The 23,282-nt window shown below is 45.9% G+C and overlaps 1 protein-coding gene across 3 annotated transcripts in view; it reads left to right on the top strand.

The window, feature by feature from the left end:
• The first annotated feature begins 3,161 nt into the window (after positions 1–3,161).
• Positions 3,162–23,282, top strand: part of LOC106566493 (plexin A3-like) — a 161,411-nt gene continuing 141,290 nt past the window's right edge. For 2 of the 3 annotated variants that reach the window (XM_014134572.3, XM_014134574.3), the window contains exons 1-3: positions 3,200–3,372; positions 10,653–11,923; positions 18,156–18,338. In XM_014134572.3, coding sequence (XP_013990047.2) covers positions 10,739–11,923; positions 18,156–18,338 — 1,368 coding nt within the window. In that variant the 5' untranslated portion in view covers positions 3,200–3,372; positions 10,653–10,738. Of the gene's footprint in view, positions 3,373–10,652; positions 11,924–18,155; positions 18,339–23,282 lie in introns of all 3 variants that reach the window. The other variant, XM_014134573.3, reaches the window with a different exon arrangement.

Raw genomic sequence — 23,282 nt, forward strand, 5'->3', positions numbered from 1 at the left:
TTCAACCACATCACTCAAACAGAGGCAGCCTCTCAGGCTGACTGACTGACTGACTACAACACAGGCTAATGTTTAACATTGGCCATAATGTTTCCAACCTCTGAAATTGCCGTCATAATTTCTAATATCAAAGGCTGAATTGAAAATATTAATGGCCGCTTAAATTATTTATTGATATTGAGGTTAATGAAGTTTAAATGCAGCAATCATAACAATATAAACTATATTTACAAAAGTATGTGGACACCCCTTCAAATTAGTGGATTCCAGCCACACCCGTTGCTGACAGGTGTATTAAATTGAGCACACACCCATGCAATCTCCATAGACAAACATTGGCAGTAGGATGGCCTTACTGAAGAGCTCAGTGACTTTCAACGTGACACCGTCATAGGATGCTACCTTTCCAACAAGTCAGTTCGTAAAATTTCTGCCCTGCTAGAACTGCCCCGGTCAACTTTAAGTGCTGTTATTGTGAAGTAGGAGCAACAACAGCTCAGCCACAAAGTGGTAGGCCACGCAAGCTCACAGAGCGGGACCACCGAGTGCTGAAGCGCATAGCAGTTGCAACACTCACTACCAAGTTCCAAACTGCCTCTGGAAGCAACGTCAGCACAATAACTGTTTGTCGGGTGCTTCATGAAATGGGTTTCCATGGCCGAGCAGCTGCAGACAAGCCTAAGATCACCATGCACAATGCCAAGCGTCGGCTGGAGTGGTGTAAAGCTCACCACCATTGAACTCTGTACCAGTTGAAACGCGTTCTCTGGCATGATGAATCACACTTCACGATCTTTGCAGTCTGACGGACGAATCTGGCTTTAACGGATGCCAGGAGAACACTGTTGTCCACAGACTTTGGTCATTTAGTGTATCTGTGTGTAACACTCACGACATGTCTGTCTCTAATACACCCTGGCTCCACTCCAACCCCATGAGAAGGCAGGACCCATAGGGGGCTACAGCTTCTGAACTGTATGCTCGTGAAATTGCCTGAGTCTAATAATGTACAGTATGCAATCTAATTAATAAGGATACTTCCAGGGAGAACCTGACATCATCACAAATGACAGACTCCACCTAGAGGCTATTTCATTCCATCAAATGGTAAATTAATATTACAGAACTGGACTGAGACCATATCCGGCACTATAAAGACCTTGTACCGTAGCCCTATATGGAAAATGCCTCCCAATATCATTCTGGTTTTCATTTTTGTGATTGGCATGTTATCATTGTCCCATGATGATAGTGCTGGCCGCTTTGTAGACTGATATAAGGATATTCATTTTTTAATTGCTTAGATCTTTGGAACCACAACAATTAGGATTGCAACATTTCTGAAGCATACAATAAATTCTCTGGTGATTTAATAAAAGTTACAAACATTTTGCAACCATAATTCTAGTAGTTCCGACCCATCTTGGAAGAACACCCGACAGCAAATATGATTGGAGGGTGGCTCCAGTAAAGATGTTGGGGTACCTGTGATGAGGGTTGTGTTGTTCAAAGGAAACCATATGGACGTTTCATCTACACCAGGGGGTTCATGGTCCTGTATTTCCTCTGCTCACATCTCCCAGCCTTCGGCAGGGGCCCATCCTCTGAAAGCACAGTGTGGTCGAGGATCTTAGAAGGAAGTTCTGTCTTCCTCAAGTGGCTTCAATTAGAGACAGTCACAATTACAGAGGGAGGGAGTACAAGTGGTCAAACCTGCCAAGCTCAAACTCCAACTGGATTACAGGGACAGGGACATGGAGGCTACCACAGCGAGCTAGGCTACTTGGTGATTCCTAACCCACCCAACCAAGGGTTATTTTAGGAACTCTCCGGTTTCCGTGTCTGGACTGATCTAATTTCACTCCGTTCAACCCAATGACTGTGATTCAACCTCTTCAGACTAGAATACCATACTGCCGTAGGATGCAAATGTTTGTTTTGTATGGTTTCACTTCCAAGGCCCCATGAAGGCCCATATATGTTGATAAATACAAATGCTTTCAACACTATTAATTTATACCACAACAAAGAGCACTATAGTTTGTGGTGATTTGTATTCTGCTTTAGCTGAATTGTCTTTACTGCACTGGGGGATTGCAAGTGTCATTCCTCCTAAACTGGCTATTACTTGACACATGATTTGAATAAGTGTATTGCTTTGCTGATTGCTGGTGGATGGCATGAAACCACATCCCTGGTGAATGACAGACATTGTTGGTAGATTATGACTCCCAATAAGGTGCATATTGCAGCTTTAGAATAAGTTAATATTGAATGTCTTATATATTTACACTGTTCAGAGCAAACGCTAGTCTAAAGTAATTTTATATTTCAGTTTTCTCCATGTACTGTATTTCTGCATGTTTACAATATAGTGAACAACTTGCTTACAGTGACCTAAGACACTGTTTTGATATTGTCCCCAAGCGATCCTGTCTCTTGTCTTTGAAATGTCTGTTTTTACAATATCAAACTACATATCCTTTAATATTGTGTTTTTATATTGAGGAATAAACATTAGGTTTATGAAATTGTAACCTACTTATTTTTGTCTTAAGAACATCTATAACTTCTCAGGTTATGACTTCAAGGAACTCTCTGTTCTTCATGAAAATAAATATGTCAACCATATTACCAATTCTTTTCTTTTACTGCGAATAGTAGCAGATCTATAACGTTAATTCAGATCTCTTGGAACGGGAAGGTGTGCGGTTTATAAACGTTTATAACTGTTTTATTGCATGTTTTAATAACAAAGTAACGATTATGTCCACGTGAAGGAGTTTCGATTAAAAAAAAAAATTCTGCAACATATTTACCTTTCACATTTTCCTCTTCCTTATTTTGTATCAAACATCTCTATCCGCCTTGGAAATCCAGCCTTCTCACTAACATCTGGGTTTGGTAGAAAAATACTCGATTATGGGCGAGCCTGTTCCAACTGCTATTAGGGTAGATTTAAGCACATGCCAAATGTGATCATATATAATCATAATTCAAAGACACCGAAAGTGAAGACAAAACTGTATTGCAATTAAATCCATGTAATAATTCATTAGTAACTTAATGTAGCAATTATATTTGATCTTATTCTATGGTTTAGTGAGCAATAATGAGTTTGAACCCCCTTGTTGAAAGTGGTACGTTCCATAAAGGGATCGCTACCCAGCCTTGCTCATCCAGGAGAAAATAAGACCGTTCCTAATGTGTAGAGAGTACCATGCGATTCAAACGGTGAGTGCTCTGTTGGTTTACTTCGAGGATTTTGCGCAGAATTATAACTAATTAACTAATAATTATAGGCCTATATGATAACCTCGGGGAAAATAACTGCACGTGGTTGTGGATGTAACTGTTGCACTTTAAATACAGGTAGGTCCACGAGCCTGTGTTTCGTTACTGATCTCATTTTACGATGCTGCTGAAACATAGTGGCTAGTGTTTGAATCCGAAGCATGTTTTTTAAACCATGACTTGGCTTTATAAGACTTTTAAAACATCATGCAGTTTGTATACTGAAAGTGGCGATAACACATTCATAACCAATAGTCAGTAGGACTGCATGCTTTCGTTGTATGATGCCTTTAGAAAGGATGCGTGAGGTCTTTGGCTGGATGTGTAAGCAGCATAGTGTGATCCACGGAGCCGCCGCCGCTCCTTTCAGAACAAAGCCAAAGGGGCGTTAAAAACATTAGTTATCTGATGGAAAAACAGATCCCATTTGCCTTGTGATCATTTCATTTAACATGTGAACGCCCTGGTCCTCAAACCTAGTTCTTTTTCTTTTTAATTTACCAAACGAAACGTTAATTATATTCCTCCATGTGCATCTATCTGATAACATCATGGATATTTTCCTAGAGTTTATTAAACCGAAACACAGACAGTAGACTATCATGTAGGTTGATTGCCAACGTTAACGTTTATCTTGGCAGACGAATGTTATCAAATTGACTAAAATAATCTTTCAAGCAGGACCTAACGTTACCAATTGGATTACTCTGGCTGCTTCACGAACAGGGGTGTATTCGGCTCCGGGTTGTTTTCACATTTCACGCTACCGTCTGACACATCTGTAACAGCTCCGGTGAAATAGTATCACGTGACCTCACGTTTTTATCAGAGAACTATGAATTAGAAACATGTTCCATTTTGTGAATAATTATCATGTAATAGTATACCCATTTCTGGTGATGTCCTTCTCAGTAATTAAGACAACGGATTTCTTCATAATACAATTTCAAATCACGTAGCCTCCTTCATCCCTGTGGAGTACTGATGGTTTCATAAGGGGGGAAACTGCAGGTGATACAGTGAGTATCTTCACAACAATGAAGAGTATAGCCAAAGTTGGCAACAATGATGTTTAAATAATAGGTTAAAGGGAGATTGCATTTAACACAGGGTCAACACAAAACATCTGTCTCTTGTCTGACGTCTGGTTGTCTTTTTCGTTATCATGGCAGCATAATGCCCGTTTCCAGACTAATCACGATAGTTTGAGATTATTAGCGAAATAAACTAATGTAGGGACCACCTTTCACCCTCACTTAACCCTCTCCCATATGAATGAGGGAGTTAGCCTATTCCCACAGGTTAAAGCACTAACAGCTGTAGCTGCAGCTACAACATTCATGAATGGGAAAATTGGGGGTGAAAAAAAGGCTATGGAACCCCTAATACACTAGATTGCATACCTCAAAACCTATTGTCTCAGCTATATCAGAGAGCAGATATGGCCAGCCAGGTCAGGCATGGGATCTTGAAATCACAGAAGCAAGATTCCACCCTGTATTTGTCATTGTGTAAGCTTACAAAGGGGCATTAGAGTTTCATGATATCATTGGCTGAGTAAGTGTCCAGGCTTAGTTGGTCAGGGACAGTCATAGACATCGGTAATCACTGAGCAATAGCTTCTGTCTCAGTTTAATGTCATCCTCTCCATTGTCTGCTGCCGCTCTGCCATGGAGGTAACACACTTAGCTTTTATCTTTAATGACATCTTTCTGTCTTTTTTCCCCCGGCAGGTGATTTCTGTCCCCCTCTTCCCGAAGGTAATGGGGGAGGTTTTTAATGGATACGCCCTCCAGACGAGGTTACATATGATAGGTTACATGTAGAGTAGAAACACATTGAGCGACCAAATGTGTTATAGCCACACTCACAATTTAACCTTGATTGTTAAATAAAGGTTAAAACATGTTTTATTATAATGTGAACACCATGTGTTGAGGCTCATGCTCACAGTAAGCTTTATCTTGACAATTCTAATGGATAAAAGAATGGTACCCATTCATTAATTGTCTGACCAAATACCAAAGGGAAAATCCCAATGGGAACACACTCTGGTTTTCCATACCACTATCTGTGGCTCTGCAATGGAATATCCATTCATTACCCATGTTGTTCCTCAGCTCAATTTGTGGTACTGTTTAATAAGCTGTGTAATAAGCTAGTTAAGTTATGTGAGTGGTCTTTGGAGATCGGTTTGCAACGCCAGGATAGTTGGTTGGATTCCCGGGAACACCCATACTCTTTTGGATAAAAGTGTCTGCTAAATGGCATATATTACTATTTATTAATTATGGACAACATTGGGCCAGTGTCTCAGCCAGGAAGCCAGGATGTCTGGTGTAACAGTGGGAGAACACAGTGGGAGAACACAGTGGGAGAACAGAGTGGGAGAACACAGTGGGAGAACACAGTGGGAGAACACAGTGGGAGAACACAGTGGGAGAACACAGGGAACTGCTGACCCTGGAATCATACAGAATGATAAACCGGACTAAAATAACAGGCAGAGGAAACAATCACATGACACTTTGAGTTCCTCTTTCCTCCTCTGTGATGAACTTAGCACCATTGAAATAACACCGTTCCAGAGCTTCACGGAAGCCAAAACCCAGAAAAGTCGAATTTAGATGTATTCATGTGGAATGTATGCCAAGGCTAGGTACAGACACAGATCTAGTATTTACTTTGGGTGGATGTTTTATCAATTCACCACATACTGTAAGTGCTAATGTACTTATTCTTAAAATAGATGCAAGCTCTATTCGTCCCAAAACATTTACATTTTTATGGTAAAATATAACTTAATTATGAAAGGAAACATGTTGGTGTTCATGCCCCATCTGCAGCAGTTTACTGTATGCATTAAGAGGCAACATAGCATTATGTGAACTAATGACAGTTGAGTAGGGGTGAGTGCCTTTGAAATGAAACTGTCAAATATTCTTGATTTTGGTCATCTGTACCCATGAGTGGACAGCATCTTCAATAAACAGAGCAATTCTTTTTTTTAATCAAGTGCTGTTGACCCTCATTAGAGAAGTACTGGTGACGAGAGTGGTGTTTTCAGAGTCCTTGATTAGGTGAAATGGTGATTGCCCTGATTGCTTCTTTGTGTTCACGTTTCACAGACACTCGACAGACTCTTTCCATTCCTAACGGTTTATCTAAAAACATGGCCCCCTCTCATCTCCTCCTTTAAAGGAGATTGTGTCTGATGACATTCAGCAGCAACTAGTCAGTATTTGGGGGACCGAGTGGCGCAGTGGTCTAAGGCGTCACTACAGACAGGTTCGATCCTGGGCTGTATCACAACCGGCCGCGATCGGGAGTCCCATAGGGCGGCCCAGCGCCGTCCGGGTTAGGCTAGGGTTTGGCCGGGGTAAGCCGTCATTGTAAAAAATAATTTGTTCTTAACTGACTTGCCTAGTTAAATAAAGGTTAAATAAATAAAAACTTTTTTTTTTTTAATTATTCTGATTCATCCCCTCCATCTTTCATTTGATCCAACTACACTAGCAGCTGGTTGTTAATGTACATAATGGTGTAATAATGTACATAATGGTGTAATAATGTACATAATGGTGTAATGGAGAAAGTGAAGAGTTGGGCTGAGGCTTGAAATTGCATAACCTGAATGCGCTTGTTAATTTTTATTAAGTAATCAGAAGATTGCCGATTAATATTGGGCGTGTGATCTGTCCCGTAATGGTTTAGATGTCACAACCAAAACAAAGCCATTGGTAGGTATTGAGTAATAGCCTAGTGAAGCTATGACTTATTACATATCGCATCACCCTGGGCTATGCTCCACACTAGTAAGACTTCAACTAAACCTTATCGCTGTCAAATGAGCTTGCTCTCGGGTGGTTAGGGGTTGCACCATATACGCGTACATGGACATGCACGCACGCACGCACGCACACACACACACACACACACACACACACACACACACACACACACACTCCCTCTCTCTCTCTACTGTAAAGATTATTGAAATAACTTGAGCCTGTAAAACCTGTAATTATTCTCAGTGTTCAGGCAGGCAGGTCTTATTTCCCGCTGAGGTTTGAAATGTTAGTTACAGTTGTTATTTAAGTCAATCATTAGAGTCTCTGCTTTTTAATTCAGCTGCAGCACCATCTCTGCTTTACAATTCCGAAACTCCAGGTCAAGATGTTTTGCTAAGGAATTCAGCTTTTACAGGCACCAGTCAGTGCTCCTCTCTGTGGTAATGAAATCATTGTGACTGCTGCTCAATAGTATTCACAAGTCAGGAAATGTACTACAATACAGCATTGTATTGCAATGGGCAATGACTGGGGGGTTTGCGCTGAATTTAAAGGGGGCAAGTGGCCTCGCCTATTCTATTTCAGACCAATATGAGGGCTTTTTGGAGTCACAGACGTGTAAGGGAAGGGTGCATACGCTGGCTTCAGAATTGCTGTTACTCGGTTTATTTTCCCTATCAATCCCTGAGCATTTTCACAGCCGATAGATATTTTGCATGCATTGAAACCTTGTACCATTTGTTATGAAATTTAAAACAGATTTATCAAACAGCGGCTGCTAATGAGAACGTGTTGCGCTGATCTTTGCAGCCGTAATGATTCTATCAATTTGAGGTATTCATGAAGCATATTTCATTGTCATGAGTGGATGAAAGAAAGAAAAGCATGGGGAAATCTCTCTTTTCACACCAGACTATCACTGTCATTCTTGTCCAAGTTTATCCATTTAGACTTGTGAGCGCAACTGAGTCATTTTCACAATAAGGGTAATCAGTTTTGATAAAAGTGCTATTTTGGCATGCATGCATTTGCGAAACAAAGGATTTGATATTCCCAACTGTTATTGAATGTGGCATAAAAATGCATTAAAGGAGAGTACTGCCAGTATAACTAAACTATATAATAAAACAAAATAAACAATGAGATGGATGATTGGATTTGTGATGACTTCCGTGTTTTCCTGCCCTCTCTGTGACTACTACGTGAAGACTCATAATCAGTGAGGTCAGAGACAACCTGACAAAGATACTTTTGTTATTACTGAAACTCACCAAACACTGTGGACACACTAAATGAGTTGACGGGCAGAATATCAAGCATCCCTCACGCAGAGAACAAGTAGTGCTTAGTAAGAGCTAGAGGTGTTGTCTGTCTCTGTCTAACTGTCTCTGTCTGACTGTCTCTGTCTGTCTGTCTCTGTCTGTCTCTGACTGTCTCTGTCTGACTGTCTCTGTCTGACTGTCTCTGTCTGACTGTCTCTGTCTAACTGTCTCTGTCTGACTGTCTCTGTCTGTATGTCTCTGTTTGTCTGTCTCTGTCTGACTGTCTCTGTCTGACTGTCTCTGTTTGTCTGTCTCTGTCTGACTGTCTCTGTCTGACTGTCTCTGCCTGTCTCTGTCTGACTGTCTCTGTCTGTCTCTGTCTGTCTCTGTCTGACTGTCTCTGTCTGTCTGTCTCTGTCTGTCTCTGTCTAACTGTCTCTGTCTGACTGTCTCTGTCTGTCTCTGTCTGTCTGTCTGTCTCTGTCTCTGTCTGACTGTCTATGTCTGTCTCTGTCTGTCTCTGTCTAACTGTCTCTGTCTGACTGTCTCTGTCTGTCTGTCTCTGTTTGTCTGTCTCTGTCTGACTGTCTCTGTCTGTCTCTGTTTGTCTGTCTCTGTCTGACTGTCTCTGTCTGACTGTCTCTGTCTGTCTGTCTGTCTGTCTCTGTCTGTCTGTCTCTGTCTGACTGTCTCTGTCTGTCTGTCTCTGTTTGTCTGTCTCTGTCTGACTGTCTCTGTCTGACTGTCTCTGTCTGTCTGTCTGTCTGTCTCTGTCTGACTGTCTCTGTCTGTCTGTCTCTGTTTGTCTGTCTCTGTCTGACTGTCTCTGTCTGACTGTCTTTGTCTGACTCTCTGTTTGTCTGTCTCTGTCTGACTGTCTCTGTCTGTCTGTCTGTCTGTCTGTCTGTCTGTCTGTCTGTCTGTCTGTCTGTCTGTCTGTCTGTCTGTCTCTGTCTGTCTGTCTGTCTGTCTGTCTGTCTGTCTGTCTCTGTTTGTCTGTCTCTGTCTGACTGTCTCTGTCTGACTGTCTCTGTCTGTCTCTGTTTGTCTGACTGTCTCTGTCTGTCTGTCTGTCTCTGTCTGTCTGTCTCTGTCTGACTGTCTGTTTGTCTGTCTCTGTTTGTCTGTCTCTGTCTGTCTCTGTTTGTCTCTGTCTGTCTCTGTCTGACTGTCTCTGTTTGTCTGTCTCTGTCTGTCTGTCTGTCTCTGTCTGTCTGTCTGTCTGTCTGTCTGTCTGTCTGTCTGTCTGTCTGTCTGTCTGTCTGTCTGTCTGTCTGTCTGTCTGTCTGTCTGTCTGTCTGTCTGTGTGCTGCTAATACCTGAAACCCCAAACTGCTGAAATGTGTCAGATGATTAAAGGCCCATTCTTCCTGTGTTCCTACTTCCTATCCCAGCCCTAGCCCAGGCTGTTGAGGTGTCATAAGGGTCTTTTCCTATCCCAGTCCTAGCCCAGGCTGTTGAGGTGTCATAAGCGTCTTTTCCTATCCCAGCCCTAGCCCAGGCTGTTGATGTGCCATAAGGGTATTTTCCTATCCCAGCCCTAGCCCAGGCTGTTGAGGTGTCATAAGGGTCTTTTCCTATCCCAGTCCTAGCCCAGGCTGTTGAGGTGTCATAAGGGTATTTTCCTATCCCAGCCCTAGCCCAGGCTGTTGAGGTGTCATAAGGGTCTTTTCCTATCCCAGTCCTATCCCAGGCTGTTGAGGTGCCATAAGGGTCTTTTCCTAGCCCAGTCCTAGCCCAAGCTGTTGAGGTGTCATAAGGGCATCTTTCATTCCAGAAGCTGACCAGTGGGGGGGGGGGGCATGAGCAGTGGAGCGATGTCTGATCCACTGACCACTATAGCATTATCCTGTGGTCTGTTACTAATATACCGCAGCGCATCCTAATTTTCCCCTGTTTGTTTGTATATCTTCTGTTGTTGTCATGTTCTCTTTTCCTAGTAGCAATACTTCCTAATTAACAAATGTGCTCGGGATTAGTGTTAGTGATGGCTATAAAGGTTTATTAGCAATCCATTGAGTGAAGGTAGTGGGACAGACAAGCCCTGGCACCAGCCCTACAATCAATACACTCCCCCAAACCTCCCTCACACACACAGCTGTGTCAGTGGCTGACTTGCACATTTAGTCATTAATATCTCAAAATCGACTACAGTCAGGAGTTGGTGGTGGGGGAGGGAGGGGGGGGACACTGAAAAGTGATGAAAATTAAATGAGATTTTTCTCCATCTACTTTGAGGGGACACTACTTACTCATGTATTCAATACTGCAATCCATCCTAACCAACATATCTTTTTCATTTCAGACATGAACCACTGAACTGAGACAGACAGAGGACTGCAATAAGCTCACGTGACGAGCTCTATTCCCCACCACCAAAAGATCTCCATCATGACACCCAAATGGCTGGTGGTATTTGTCCTTTTTCTATACTCTGGGACTAACAATACATTCCCCACGGCCCCGACCAAGCTCCCCCCTGAGACAGGCACCTACAGGGTGACAGACACCAGCCTGACTCATCTCACAGTGCACAGCCGGACGGGAGAGGTCTATGTGGGAGCAGTGAACCGCGTCTTCAAGCTGTCTGCCAACCTAACAGAGCTGCGTTCACACATGACTGGCCCCGTGGATGACAACGCCAAGTGTTACCCCCCTCCCAGCGTCCGAGCCTGTGCACACAAACTGGAGTCCTCTGACAACGTCAACAAGTTGCTGCTGGTTGATTACGCTGGCAACCGCCTGGTAGCATGTGGAAGCATCTGGCAGGGCGTGTGTCAGTTCCTGCGACTGGAGGACCTCTTCAAGCTGGGAGAGCCCCATCATCGCAAGGAGCACTACCTCTCTGGAGCCAGGGAGGCTGACGGCATGGCAGGAGTGGTGGTTGACAGTACAGAAGGGAAGTGGAAGAATGAGAAGAAGGGGGGCAGCCGGCTGTTCATTGGGGCAGCCATCGATGGCAAGTCAGAGTATTTCCCTACCCTGTCCAGCCGTAAACTGGTCACTGATGAAGAGAGTGTTAACATGTTCAGTCTGGTCTACCAGGATGAGTTTGTGTCCTCACAAATCAAGATACCCTCCGACACCCTGTCCCTCTACCCGGCATTTGACATCTACTACGTGTACGGATTCTCCAGCCGTACCTACATCTATTTCCTGACATTGCAGCTGGACACACAGCTCACCCAGATGGATGCCACCGGTGAAAAGTTCTTCACCTCCAAGATAGTGCGGATGTGTTCCAACGACACCGAGTTCTATTCTTACGTGGAGTTCCCCCTGGGCTGCACCAAGGATGGGGTGGAGTACCGGCTGGTCCAGTCCGCCTACAAGCACCGTCCAGGTCGGATGCTGGCCCAGGCCTTGGGGCTGTCTGAGGACGAGGATGTGCTGTTTGTGGTGTTCTCCCAGGGCCAGAAGAACCGGGCCAACCCGCCTCGGGAAACAGTCCTGTGTCTCTTTACCCTGCATCAGATCAACCTGGCTATGAGAGAGAGGATCAAGTCATGTTACCGTGGGGAGGGCAAGCTGTCCCTGCCCTGGCTGCTCAACAAGGAGCTCCCCTGCATCAACACGGTGAGTCATCACCATTTCATTTCAGTAGTTCCGCTCAAATCAAGTACTTCTATCCTGCCTCAGGCCCCAGCCCCAGAGCAGGCAATATTCTGCTGGGTTTACATTCATATTTCATCCATACCTCATTAACTTCAATAGCCCAAATTCTCCATGAATATATTGAAACATTTAACAGGCTTGCAAACACGTTGTAGACATAGGATATCTTAGCCAGTCTCCACCTTATGACGCTTTATGACCAGTCTTTTGGTATTTTTACACCCAGAATCATATTTCGAGTGACTATACAACATGAAAAGTCACAGCTGATCTATACGATGTTTGATAAAATTGAAGAATTTATATTCCAGTAAACGTTATCCGGGATAAACCGTAAGACAGAGCAGTTTATGTCAATGGAGGGTTATCTCCTATGAAGCCGACTCCAGTCATATCACTGTACTGTAGTATTGTGAGGCAACTCATGAAACATACAGTTAAGTAGTGATCCATCTTAATACTGTGCAGCAGGCAGGGTATTTAAACGGGTGCATCTTATAAGGGCACCTCTCTCAAGGATTTAAATCAAGAACAGTTGAAGAGCTGCTGCCAAAACTGTACTTATAAGATGTTCTGTCAAGGCCTGTGCAGAAAGTTACATTTTCCTCCCTCCTTGTGCCCTAATGGCTGATGGCACCGTGTTAGTTTTTAGGTCAGAGCTGGGCAGATGGAGAGGAGAACTACGAGTATGTAACGGCGTTGGTAGTCGTGTTTGTAGGAAAGAGGCGCAGGAAGCAACGAGCACAGGGAGTGGTGTTTTTAATAACACTTTGGAAGGAAAAAACTAAGTTCCCAAACACAGGGGAATAAATACAAGGTGCGACAATGCCAAGCCGACACGAACAAGACAGTCGATAACAACAATTAATCCCGCACAACAAGGAGCGGGCCAGCTAACCTAAATAGCCCCTCTAATGGCTAATTGACCACAGGTGTCTAAAATAAAAAAAAAAGGGAAAAGCAAAAGGGAATCGGTGGCAGCTAATAGGACGGTGACGACGACCGCCGAGCGCCACCCGAGCAGGAGGGGGCGCCACCGTCGGTGGGATTCGTGACAGTACCCCCCTCCTGACGCGCGGCTCCCGCAGCGCGCCGACACCGGCCTCGAGGTCGACCCGGAGGGCGAGGCGCAGGGCGATCCGGACGGAGGTGGTGGAAATCCCTCAACATAGATGGGTCCAGGACGTCCTCCGCCGGCACCCAGCACCTCTCCTCCGGGCCGTACCCCTCCCAGTCCACGAGGTACTGCAGGCCCCTCGCCCGGCATCTCGAGTCCAGAATGGCCCGTATGCTGTACGCCGGGGACCCCCCGATGTCCAGAGGGGGCGGAGGGACCTCCGGCACCTCATCTTCTTGAAGGGGACCAGCTACCACCGGCCTGAGGAGAGACACATGAAACGAGGGGTTAATACGGTAATAGGAAGGGAGTTGCAACCGATAACACACCTCGTTTATCCTCCTCAGGACTTTGAAGGGCCCCACACACTGCGGCCCCAGCTTCCGGCAGGGCACGTGGAGGGGCAGGTTCCGGGTCGAGAGCCAGACCCTGTCTCCCGATGCGAACACGGGCGCCTCACTGCGGTGGCGGTCAGCACTCCTCTTCTGCCGCGCACTGGCCTCCTTTAGTGAGTCCTGGACGGCTCTCCAGGTCTCCTTGGAGTGCTGGACCCAGTCCTCCACCGCAGGAGCCTCGGTCTGGCTCCGGTGCCATGGTGCCAGGACCGGCTGGTAACCTAACACACACTGAAAGGGTGATATGTTAGTAGAGGAGTGGTGAAGTGAGTTCTGGGCTAATTCAGCCCAGGGAATATACCTCGCCCACTCCCCTGGCCGGTCCTGGCAATACGACCTCAAGAACCTGCCCACCTCCTGGTTCACCCTCTCCGCCTGCCCATTGCTCTCGGGGTGATAACCGGAGGTCTAACTGACCGAGACCCCCAGCCGCTCCATAAACGCTCTCCAGACCCTGGATGTGAACTGGGAACCTCGATCAGAGACAATGTCCTCCGGCACCCCGTAGTGCCGGAAGACGTGGGTAAATAGGGCCTCCGCAGTCTGCAGGGCCGTAGGGAGACCGGGCAATGGGAGGAGACGGCAGGACTTAGAGAACCAATCCACAACCACCAGAATCGCCGTGTTCCCCTGAGAGGGGGGAAGATCTGTCAAGAAGTCGATGGACAGGTGCGACCATGGTCGTTGTGGAACGGGGAGGGGCTGTAACTTCCCTCTCGGTAGATGCCTAGGAGCCTTACTCTGGGCACACACCGAACAGGAAGAGACATAGGACCTCACGTCCTTAGCCAAGGTGGGCCACCAGTACTTCCCCCTTAGACTCCGCACTGTCCTCGCCTCACCAGGATGACCCGCAGTAGGTAGCGTGTGCACCCACCGAATCAAACGATCACGAACACCGAGCGGCACATACATGCGCCCCACGGGCACCTGCGCAGGCGCAGGTTCCAACACCAATGCCCGCTCGATGTCCGCGTCCACCTCCCATACCACTGGTGCCACCAGCCTAGACGCTGGAATGATGGGAGTTGGATCGATGGGCCGGTCCTCCGTGTCGTAGAGACGGGACAGCACGTCGGCTTTAGTATTCAGGGAACCCGGTCTATAGGAGATGGTAAACCTAAACCGGGCGAAGAACATGGCCCACCTCGCCTGACGTGGATTCAGTCTCCTCGCTGCCCGGATGTACTCCAGGTTTCGGTGGTCGGTCCAGATGAGAAAGGGGTGCTTAGCCCCCTCAAGCCAGTGCCGCCACACGCTCAGGGCTTTGACCACCGCTAGCAACTCCCTGTCCCCCACATCGTAGTTACGCTCCGCCTAACTGAGCTTCTTCGAAAAGAAAGCGCAGGGGCGGAGTTTCGATGGCGTACCCGAGCACTGTGATAGCACGACACCCACCCCAGCCTCGGATGCGTCCACCTCCACTATGAACGCTAAAGACGGGTCCGGGTGCGCCAACACGGTGCGTCGGTGAATAGCGTCTTCAACTTCCTGAAGGCTCCGTCCGCCTCCGTCGACCATCGCAAACGCACCAGCCCCCCCTTCAGCAGTGAGGTAATGGGAGCCGCTACCTGGCCAAAACCCCGGATAAACCTCCGGTAGTAATTAGCAAAGCCTAAGAACCGCTGCACCTCCTTCACTGTGGTTGGAGTCGGCCAATTACGCACGGCCTTAACGCGGTCACACTCCATCACCACCCCCGTGGTGGAAATGTGATAACCCAGAAAGGAGACGGCTCGTTTGGAAAACTCACACTTCTCACCCATACGTATAGGTCATGCTCCAGCAGTCTACCAAGCACCTTGCGCACCAGGGACACATGCGCGGAGTGGGTGGCGGAATATATCAGAATGTCATCGATATAGACAATCACGCCCTGCCCGTGCAGGTCCCTGAGAATTTCGTCAACAAAGGATTGAAAGACGGCTGGAGCATTTTTCAACTCATACGGCATGAGGAGGTACTCATAATGGCCTGATGTGGTACTAAATGCGGTTTTCCACTCGTCTCCCTTCTTGATACGCACCAGATTATACGTGCTCCTGAGATCCAGTTTTGTGAAGAACTGTGCTCCGTGAAATGATTCCACCGCCGTAGCGATGAGAGGTAGTGGGTAACTAAACCCCACCGTGATAGCGTTTAGACCTCGGTAATCAATGCACGGACGCAGACCTCCCTCCTTTTTCTTCACAAAAAAGAAACTCGAGGAAGTGGGTGAGATGGAGGGCCGAATGTACCCCTGTCCCAGGGATTCCGTGACATATGTCTCCATAGCCGCCGTCTCCTCCTGTGACAAGGGGTACACGTGACTCCTGGGAAGCGCAGCGTTAACCTGGAGAATTTAGTCGCCCTCTTTTTACAAAAAGCGATCGCCAAATCGGCGTATTCAGGGGGAATGCGCACGGTGGACACCTGGTCTGGACTCTCCACCGACGTGGCACCTATGGAAACTCCTAGACACTCCTCTGACCACCCCTGGAGAACCCCCTGTTTCCACGAAATACGGGGATTGTGACCAGCCAGCCAGGGGACCCCCAGCACCACCGGAAACGCAGGCAAATCAATAAGGAAAAAACGAATGCGTTCCATATGATTTCCCTGCGTTACCATGTCCAGTGGCACCGTAGACTCCCTGACTAGCCCTGACCCTAATGGTCGGCTATCTAGGGGGTGCACGGGGAAAGGGGAATCTATCGGCACCCGCGGAATGCCCAGCTTAATGGCAAGTCCACGGTCCATAAAATTCCCAGCTGCGCCTGAATCGACTAGCGCCCTATGCTGGGAAGAGGGAAACAATTTAGTTAAAAAAACAGGTAAAAACACGTGACCAACAGGGGGTTCTGGGTGAATCTGGTGCTGATTCACCTGAGGTGACCGAGAAGTGTTCTGTCTGCCCTCTCGACTCCCAGACTGGCTCCTCCAGCACCGGTCGGCCGTGTGTCCTCTCCGACCACAGCTGGTGCAGGAGGAGCCACCTCCTCCGGTGCCCCTTGGCACGGACCCCCCTACCTCCATAGGGGTAGGGGCGGGGGTGCACGGGGGTGGAACGGGCAGGACCCTCTCCGAACGCCCGCGGGCAGCCAGCAAATTGTCCAGACGTATGGACATGTCTATCAGCTCGTCCAGCGACAGAGCTGTGTCCCGACAGGCCTGCTCCCTGTGGACGTCCGCCCGGAGACTGCAGCGGTAGTGGTCTATGAGGGCCCTGTCGTTCCACCCCGCCCCAGCAGCCAAGGTCCTGAACTCCAGCGCGAAGTCCTGAGCACTCCTCGTCTCCTGTCTGAGGTGGAACAGCCGTTCACCCGCCGCTCTTCCTTCCGGAGGGTGGTCGAACACGGCCCGAAAGCGGCGGGTGAACTCTGGGTAGTGGTCCCTCGCCGAATCTGGACCGTTCCAGACCGCATTAGCCCACTCCAGAGCTCGGCCCGTCAGGCAGGAAACGAGGGCACTCACGCTCTCCTCCCCCGTGGGAGCAGGTCTGACGGTGGCCAGGTACAGCTCAAACTGGAGCAAAAACCCCTGGCACCCAGCTGCCGCCCCATCGTACTCCCTCGGGAGCGCCAAACGAAGCGCGCCAGAGCCAGACGTCATGGGAGGCGAAGATGGCTGTATCGGGGGAGGTGGAGGTGGAGAGAGGATACCACTTCTCTCCCATCGGTCCATCCTCTCCATCATCTGGTCCATTGCTGATCCGATGCGATGTAGGACCGTCGTGTGGTGGAGCACGCGTTCCTCCATCGAGGGCAGAGGAGTGCCCGCTGCTCCCGCTGATTCCATGCCTTTACTGTGGTGCGGGATTCTGTAACGGCGTTGGTAGTCGTGTTTGTAGGAAAGAGGCGCAGGAAGCAACGAGCACAGGGAGTGGTGTTTTTAATAACACTTTGGAAGGAAAAAACAAAGTTCCCAAACACAGGGGAATAAATACAAGGTGCGACAATGCCAAGCCGACACGAACAAGACAGTCGATAACAACAATTAATCCCGCACAACAAGGAGCGGGCCAGCTATACTAAATAGCCCCTCTAATGGCTAATTGACCACAGGTGTCTAAAATAAAAAAAAAAGGGAAAAGCAAAAGGGAATCGGTGGCAGCTAATAGGACGGTGACGACGACCGCCGAGCGCCACCCGAGCAGGAGGGGGCGCCACCGTCGGTGGGAATCGTGACAGAGTATCAGTAGCTGACCTGGATCCTTTAAGGAAGCGAGGGCTTATTGTTATTAGGAGCAACAGGGTCCCCAATAGCTGATGCAAATCTGCTCTTGATGATGGCCTGGTTCATGGACATCATTAGCCCCTTCTCATGCGCAGCAGTAGCCCTTTCCCACATAATGAGAGTGTGCGTGCCAGACTCTGCCACAGGCCTTGTTTGATATAGTTATCCTTCATAAAGGCTCAACAACAATAATCGTTTGTTCCTCTGACACAGGCATGCTTTTAGTTGATTCAGATTTTTTTTTAAATCTCTATACATGCCAATAATTCACCGGTGCTTTTTATTACATTTCTTATCTTAGTTATTGATTATATGTTCATGTTTCTTTATGTATGTTAGAGGTGTAGTGAAACTCCCAAATTCTATTAGCGTTTTGTGTATTCCAGGCCCTAAATGATTAAATAGGCTACATTTGATCCAAAACCTTGATACATTCTGAACATTATCCCCTTGTTTTGTTTTACAGCCGAAGCAGATTGGTGATGACTTCTGTGGGCTTGTGTTGAACCAACCTCTTGGGGGTCTGCGGGTGATAGAAGGGACCCCTCTCTATGACGACGGCGTGGACGGTATGGGAGCGGTAACAGCCTACACCTATGGAGATCACTCAGTAGTGTTTGTGGGAACCCGAAGTGGACGCCTCAAAAAGGTAAGGGAGACATTCTGATTCTTTCCGTTCAAATGGGCCGATCAATTATTCCCTGGCAGCTGTGTAACAATTCTCTACACGAAGCCATACGAGGTGAAGGCCTGGGGGAAACCCTGGTGTTGTAGGCAGAGATGGGAATTCACCGAACACCAACCGCTTTGTCCGATCTCTTTTGTGCTGTGATTCAATATTTGTAGAACATTGCATGATACAGTACAGAATGCTTTTTCGGTCAAAAGCAGGATTGAATATTCCATGATATTTCTAGTGGAAGCCATGGAGGTCTTTTCTCAGTTGACTCTATAAAAGATTTATGAAAATAAATTATATTTCTCTGCTTTGGAACTTTTTGTTGTGTAGATATGGCCTTTCTGACTTGAGTTGGCGGTAGAATATGCTCAGCCTCCATCTTATTCTGAATGGATTTATTTTCGGTTGCTACTCTGCTGGGAGTTGACACAATGTTATCATCGCAGCTCAGTCATTTAAAATAGATGAAGAACATCAGCAGTTAGTCATTCTGGGTTGAAATGCTGGGTACTTTATATTCAACGGAAGTTTGTTTTCTCAAAATTATGTTTCAAATCCACATTTATTTATTTTAGGATACCACTGACCTAGTTGCACTTCATTTCTGATAAAAGTAACATCAGGGGATCTTATGACATCAACTCTATAGAAATGTTAACTTCTTATTACTCTGTTGAATTCATTGTAGTTCAACATGTTATCCATTATAGACTTTTTGATTTATATACAGTACCAGTCAAAAGTTTGGACACACCTACTCATTCAAGGGTTTTTCTTTATTTTTACTATTTTCTACATTGTAGAATAATAGTGAAGACATCAAAACTATGAAATAACACATATGGAATCATGTAGTAACCAAAAAAGTGTTAAAACAAATCAAAATATATTTTTTATTTGGGATACTTCAAAGTAGCCACCCTTTGCCTTGATGACAGCTTTGCACACTCTTAGCATACTCTCAACTACATGATTCCATATGTGTTATTTCATAGTTTTGATGTCTTCACTATTATTCTACAATGTAGAAAAAAGTAAATAAATAAATAAAAACCCTTAAGTGAGTAGGTGTGTCCAAACTTGATATTTTTCATGTGGATCTGTGGTTTCCATCCAGTTTGTGAACCTCAGACTGGCGTGGAGACAGAGTTGTAGTAGAGTACACAGTAATAGGGCTTTAGTTATAAGCACTAACCAATGACTTCTAGGATTCATTTAAAGACTATAATGATTTTAACCTTTCATAACTGTGGACATTCTGACATTCTGACAATGTTAGACATTCTGACATAATAATAACCCCAGTGAATGTGGCGATGCCTTGAGAGGGATACATTTGATGCTATTTCAGTCACTCTCCATTGGTTTTGTGGACAGGAGAATGTAGTTTGGCGCCCTAGCAGAGAGAATCATGGTCTACTCCCACAATGTTCTTTGAAAAGAAAAACAGCCCATTTCTCACCCTGCCCTCTGTGCCCACTGTTTACAACAATAACATTATACCAAATGGTGCTGCCCTCACTTTCCTACTCAGCCAACTCCAAAATATCATCCCTCCTCTAGTGTTCTGTTAGATTCAAACGAGTGTGTGCTATTGCCTATCTTTGATTATCAAGTCATTTAGTCTGCTTGCTCTGCCTTTGAAATAAAATCCTGAGATTGGATGAGAATACATTTTTATAGTACTGGAATCAATAATCATTCTCTTATAAATGCCTCAGTCCCTGGTCCTTGTATATGTCAAATGGGTGGTCTGTCCCAGTTAACCATTTCAGATGAGAGAAATTCCATTGAGATGTTGGGCAGGATGTAGAGACTGACATAGCTACTTTTCACTTGACACAATGATTATAATGCTTGGGACAGAAATGAATTACACCCCAGTTCTGTGTTCTTACCATCCTATTCCCAGAGCAGAAAGTCAACTGTGCTCACATACACACTGAAAAGCATGGGCTTAGTTAGAATGTCTTCTCCTTGGAGAGTAGTGTCGTGTTTTGTTTTCTATCCCGATTATTTATGAGGTCCCCTGTTGAGACGTGTATCAATATATTCCCTACCTCCCATCTTCTTGCTTGTTGCTAAGATGACTGGGTCACAAGGCTATGTCTACAAGCCATGTTTGGAGCATTTAGGCCATACTGATGACAGTATCTGTCAAGATGATTCAGTACCTAATATGTTTAAATGATTTGCATTGATAATACAGAGAGATATTTAGGATCATCTCAACGGCGCATTTTCCCATCTCAAGTTTTTAAGACGCTGTTCCCCACCCCCACACACATAAATTCACTTGTCTGATATGCAGATCATCATCATGAATTCATTAGGTGTATTAAAAACTGTAATTTGCATTATTTACTAACACAGTTGGAGGGATTGGGGTTTATTTAATTTGTGAGTGGATTATGTGCTTGTGGTGCATGGATTATTGTGAAAGAAGAAGCAGGAGACTGCAGAGGCCAAGCCCTGACAAGGAAGTCAAACATTCACACAATCTAAAAAGGGCTTATTCCCACCAGCCACTGGCTGCTTTGTTGTTAAACTCAATCTCAATAGAAACCAAATAGATTACAGTTACACTTAACAGAAAGTGGATATTGCACACGTTTCATCCTGTGGGTGTTATGTTTTTAATGTTGTCCAGTGAAATGCTGCTCTGAGGGATAGCTTGTTATGGCCCAGTGTGGAGTATTAGACTACCTGCCATAATAGGGAGCAAGAGAATGCAGGAGGAGGCTATATAATCACACCATATCTCCTCTCAGAATGGCTTGTTTGTTTTGGCAAGAGATCAGAGAACACAAGCCGCTTTCTGGAGCCATGCGGAAATTACCCATGAGCCCCTAGTATTTCCTGTCCCCTACCAATGGCTTTCACAGTGGCATATGTAGGAGAGAGGAACCAGCGTTAGGTCTAACTGAGAATATGAAAAGAATAATAATTTTAAGTGGTGAAAACGGAGCTGAGCGCTGCTTTGAATGTATTAGTATTGATTTCTGAGATGATACTTTGAGGCAAACACAAAGGGACATCATAATTATAAGGTTATAATTATGAGTGAACGATGATTGCATCAAATTGATTTGATTTCACACCTGCACTCTTGTGCAGGTAATGAACAGCTGTGTCCTTGTTTGGGATTCTGTTCATTCTATTACACACTATTGTGACACCGAGCAAGATGCATTCAGCTGAAACAACTGTAATGTAATCAACGGTTTGCAAAAAGCATTGAAAGGTAGATAGCACAGTGGTGTTAATAAAGCAGTGGCTGGTTGGTATCATGCACCTCCCCATCACCACTGTGGTGAGGCTGCAGTGAGACATCTATTACTGCTGAAATAGGAAAAGGCCTTTCTGGATCACATAATCTGACTCAGCAACAGGCTGTGTATGAGACCCAGGTTGTCAGGTGTATTTTATTGCTTGTGCTGGTGTGGTGCCACTGCTGATGTTATTGTGTGTGTGTGTGTGTGTGTGTGTGTGTGTGTGTGTGTGTGTGTGTGTGTGTGTGTGTGTGTGTGTGTGTGTGTGTGTGTGTGTGTGTGTGTGTGTGTGTGTGTGTGTGTGTGTGTGTGTGTGTGCATAAACTGTTCTATTTTTTGAATGCTAGCCATCTTATCTCGTCTTCCAAAGGGAACTCATGCAAATCAAGTTTCCAAGACAGTTTTTAATATTGAATCATTTTAATAATTTGTTTTAATATTAAAGCAATGGTTTGTTTTGTTGTTGGCTTTTCATAATACTGGAAATATTTAATAGCTGGGACTCAATAATAAATACTGCCATAAGCTAAGAATTTATTGAATATATTATTAAGATTCAACATTTTACTGTAGTGGGAATCCATAGCACAGTAGTGATCTACACATTTACATATCGCAATATTATTTTGGCCGATGTTATCTTGATACTTTGACTCCAAGTAACGAATTGTAAAAAAAAATAAAAAAAGTAAAAAAGAATGTTACATAGATATCATATCTCATACCTCAGTATCATGATAATATCGTATCGTGAGGTCCCTGCCAATTCCCACCCATATAGGACAGTCAATAAGATCTGACCATCCTATAGGTTACCCCCCTAACAGTGTAGATGTACAGCAGTAGACAAGCTGTACAGGTCAGGTGTTACCTGTATGACATGGTCTGCACCCCCGTGTGTGTAACCTTTATTTAACTAGGCAAGTCCATGTCTCCTGTTCTATTTTCCCTGCGTCTGTCCAGAGTGGCGTCAGCCTCAAATTGGAATGGAAGCTAATTCAGCAGTATAAATCAGTGTTGGGTGAATGGGCTGTGAAGCAGGCCAGGGCCCAGATTTACGAGCCGTCCCAGCCCACGGCAGGTTTGATCGTGGGGAAATCTGTTTGCCATAAATCCCCCGGTCCAGAACAAGGCTGAGTGATGTTGGGTCTGGAGAGCAGGGGCCATTGTTCTCCATGTGTTGTTGCTGCTGGAGTATTGCTGCTGGAGTGTTGATGCTGGAGTGTTGCTGCTGGAATGTTGCTGCTGGAGTGTTGCTACAGGAGTGTTGCAGCTGGAGTGTTGATGCTGGAGTGTTGATGCTGGAGTGTTGCTGCTGGAATGTTGCTGCTGGAGTGTTGCTACTGGAGTGTTGCTGCTGGAGTGTTGCTGCTGGAATGTTGATGCTGGAGTGTTGCTGCTGGAGTGTTGATGCAGGAGTCTTGATGCAGGAGTGTTGCTGCTGGAATGTTGCTGCTGGAATGTTGCTGCTGGAGTGTTGATGCTGGAGTGTTGATGATGGAGTGTTGCTGCTGGAATGTTGATGCTGGAGTGTAGCTGCTGGAGTGTTGATGCTGGAGTGTTGCTGCTGGAGTGTTGATGCTGGAATGTTGATGCTGGAGTGTTGATGCTTGAGTGTTGCTGCTGGAGTGTTGCTGCTGGA

This window comes from Salmo salar, chromosome 13 (assembly GCF_965601325.2).
Source record: "Salmo salar chromosome 13, fSalSal1, whole genome shotgun sequence".
Taxonomy (NCBI): Eukaryota; Metazoa; Chordata; class Actinopteri; order Salmoniformes; family Salmonidae; genus Salmo; species Salmo salar.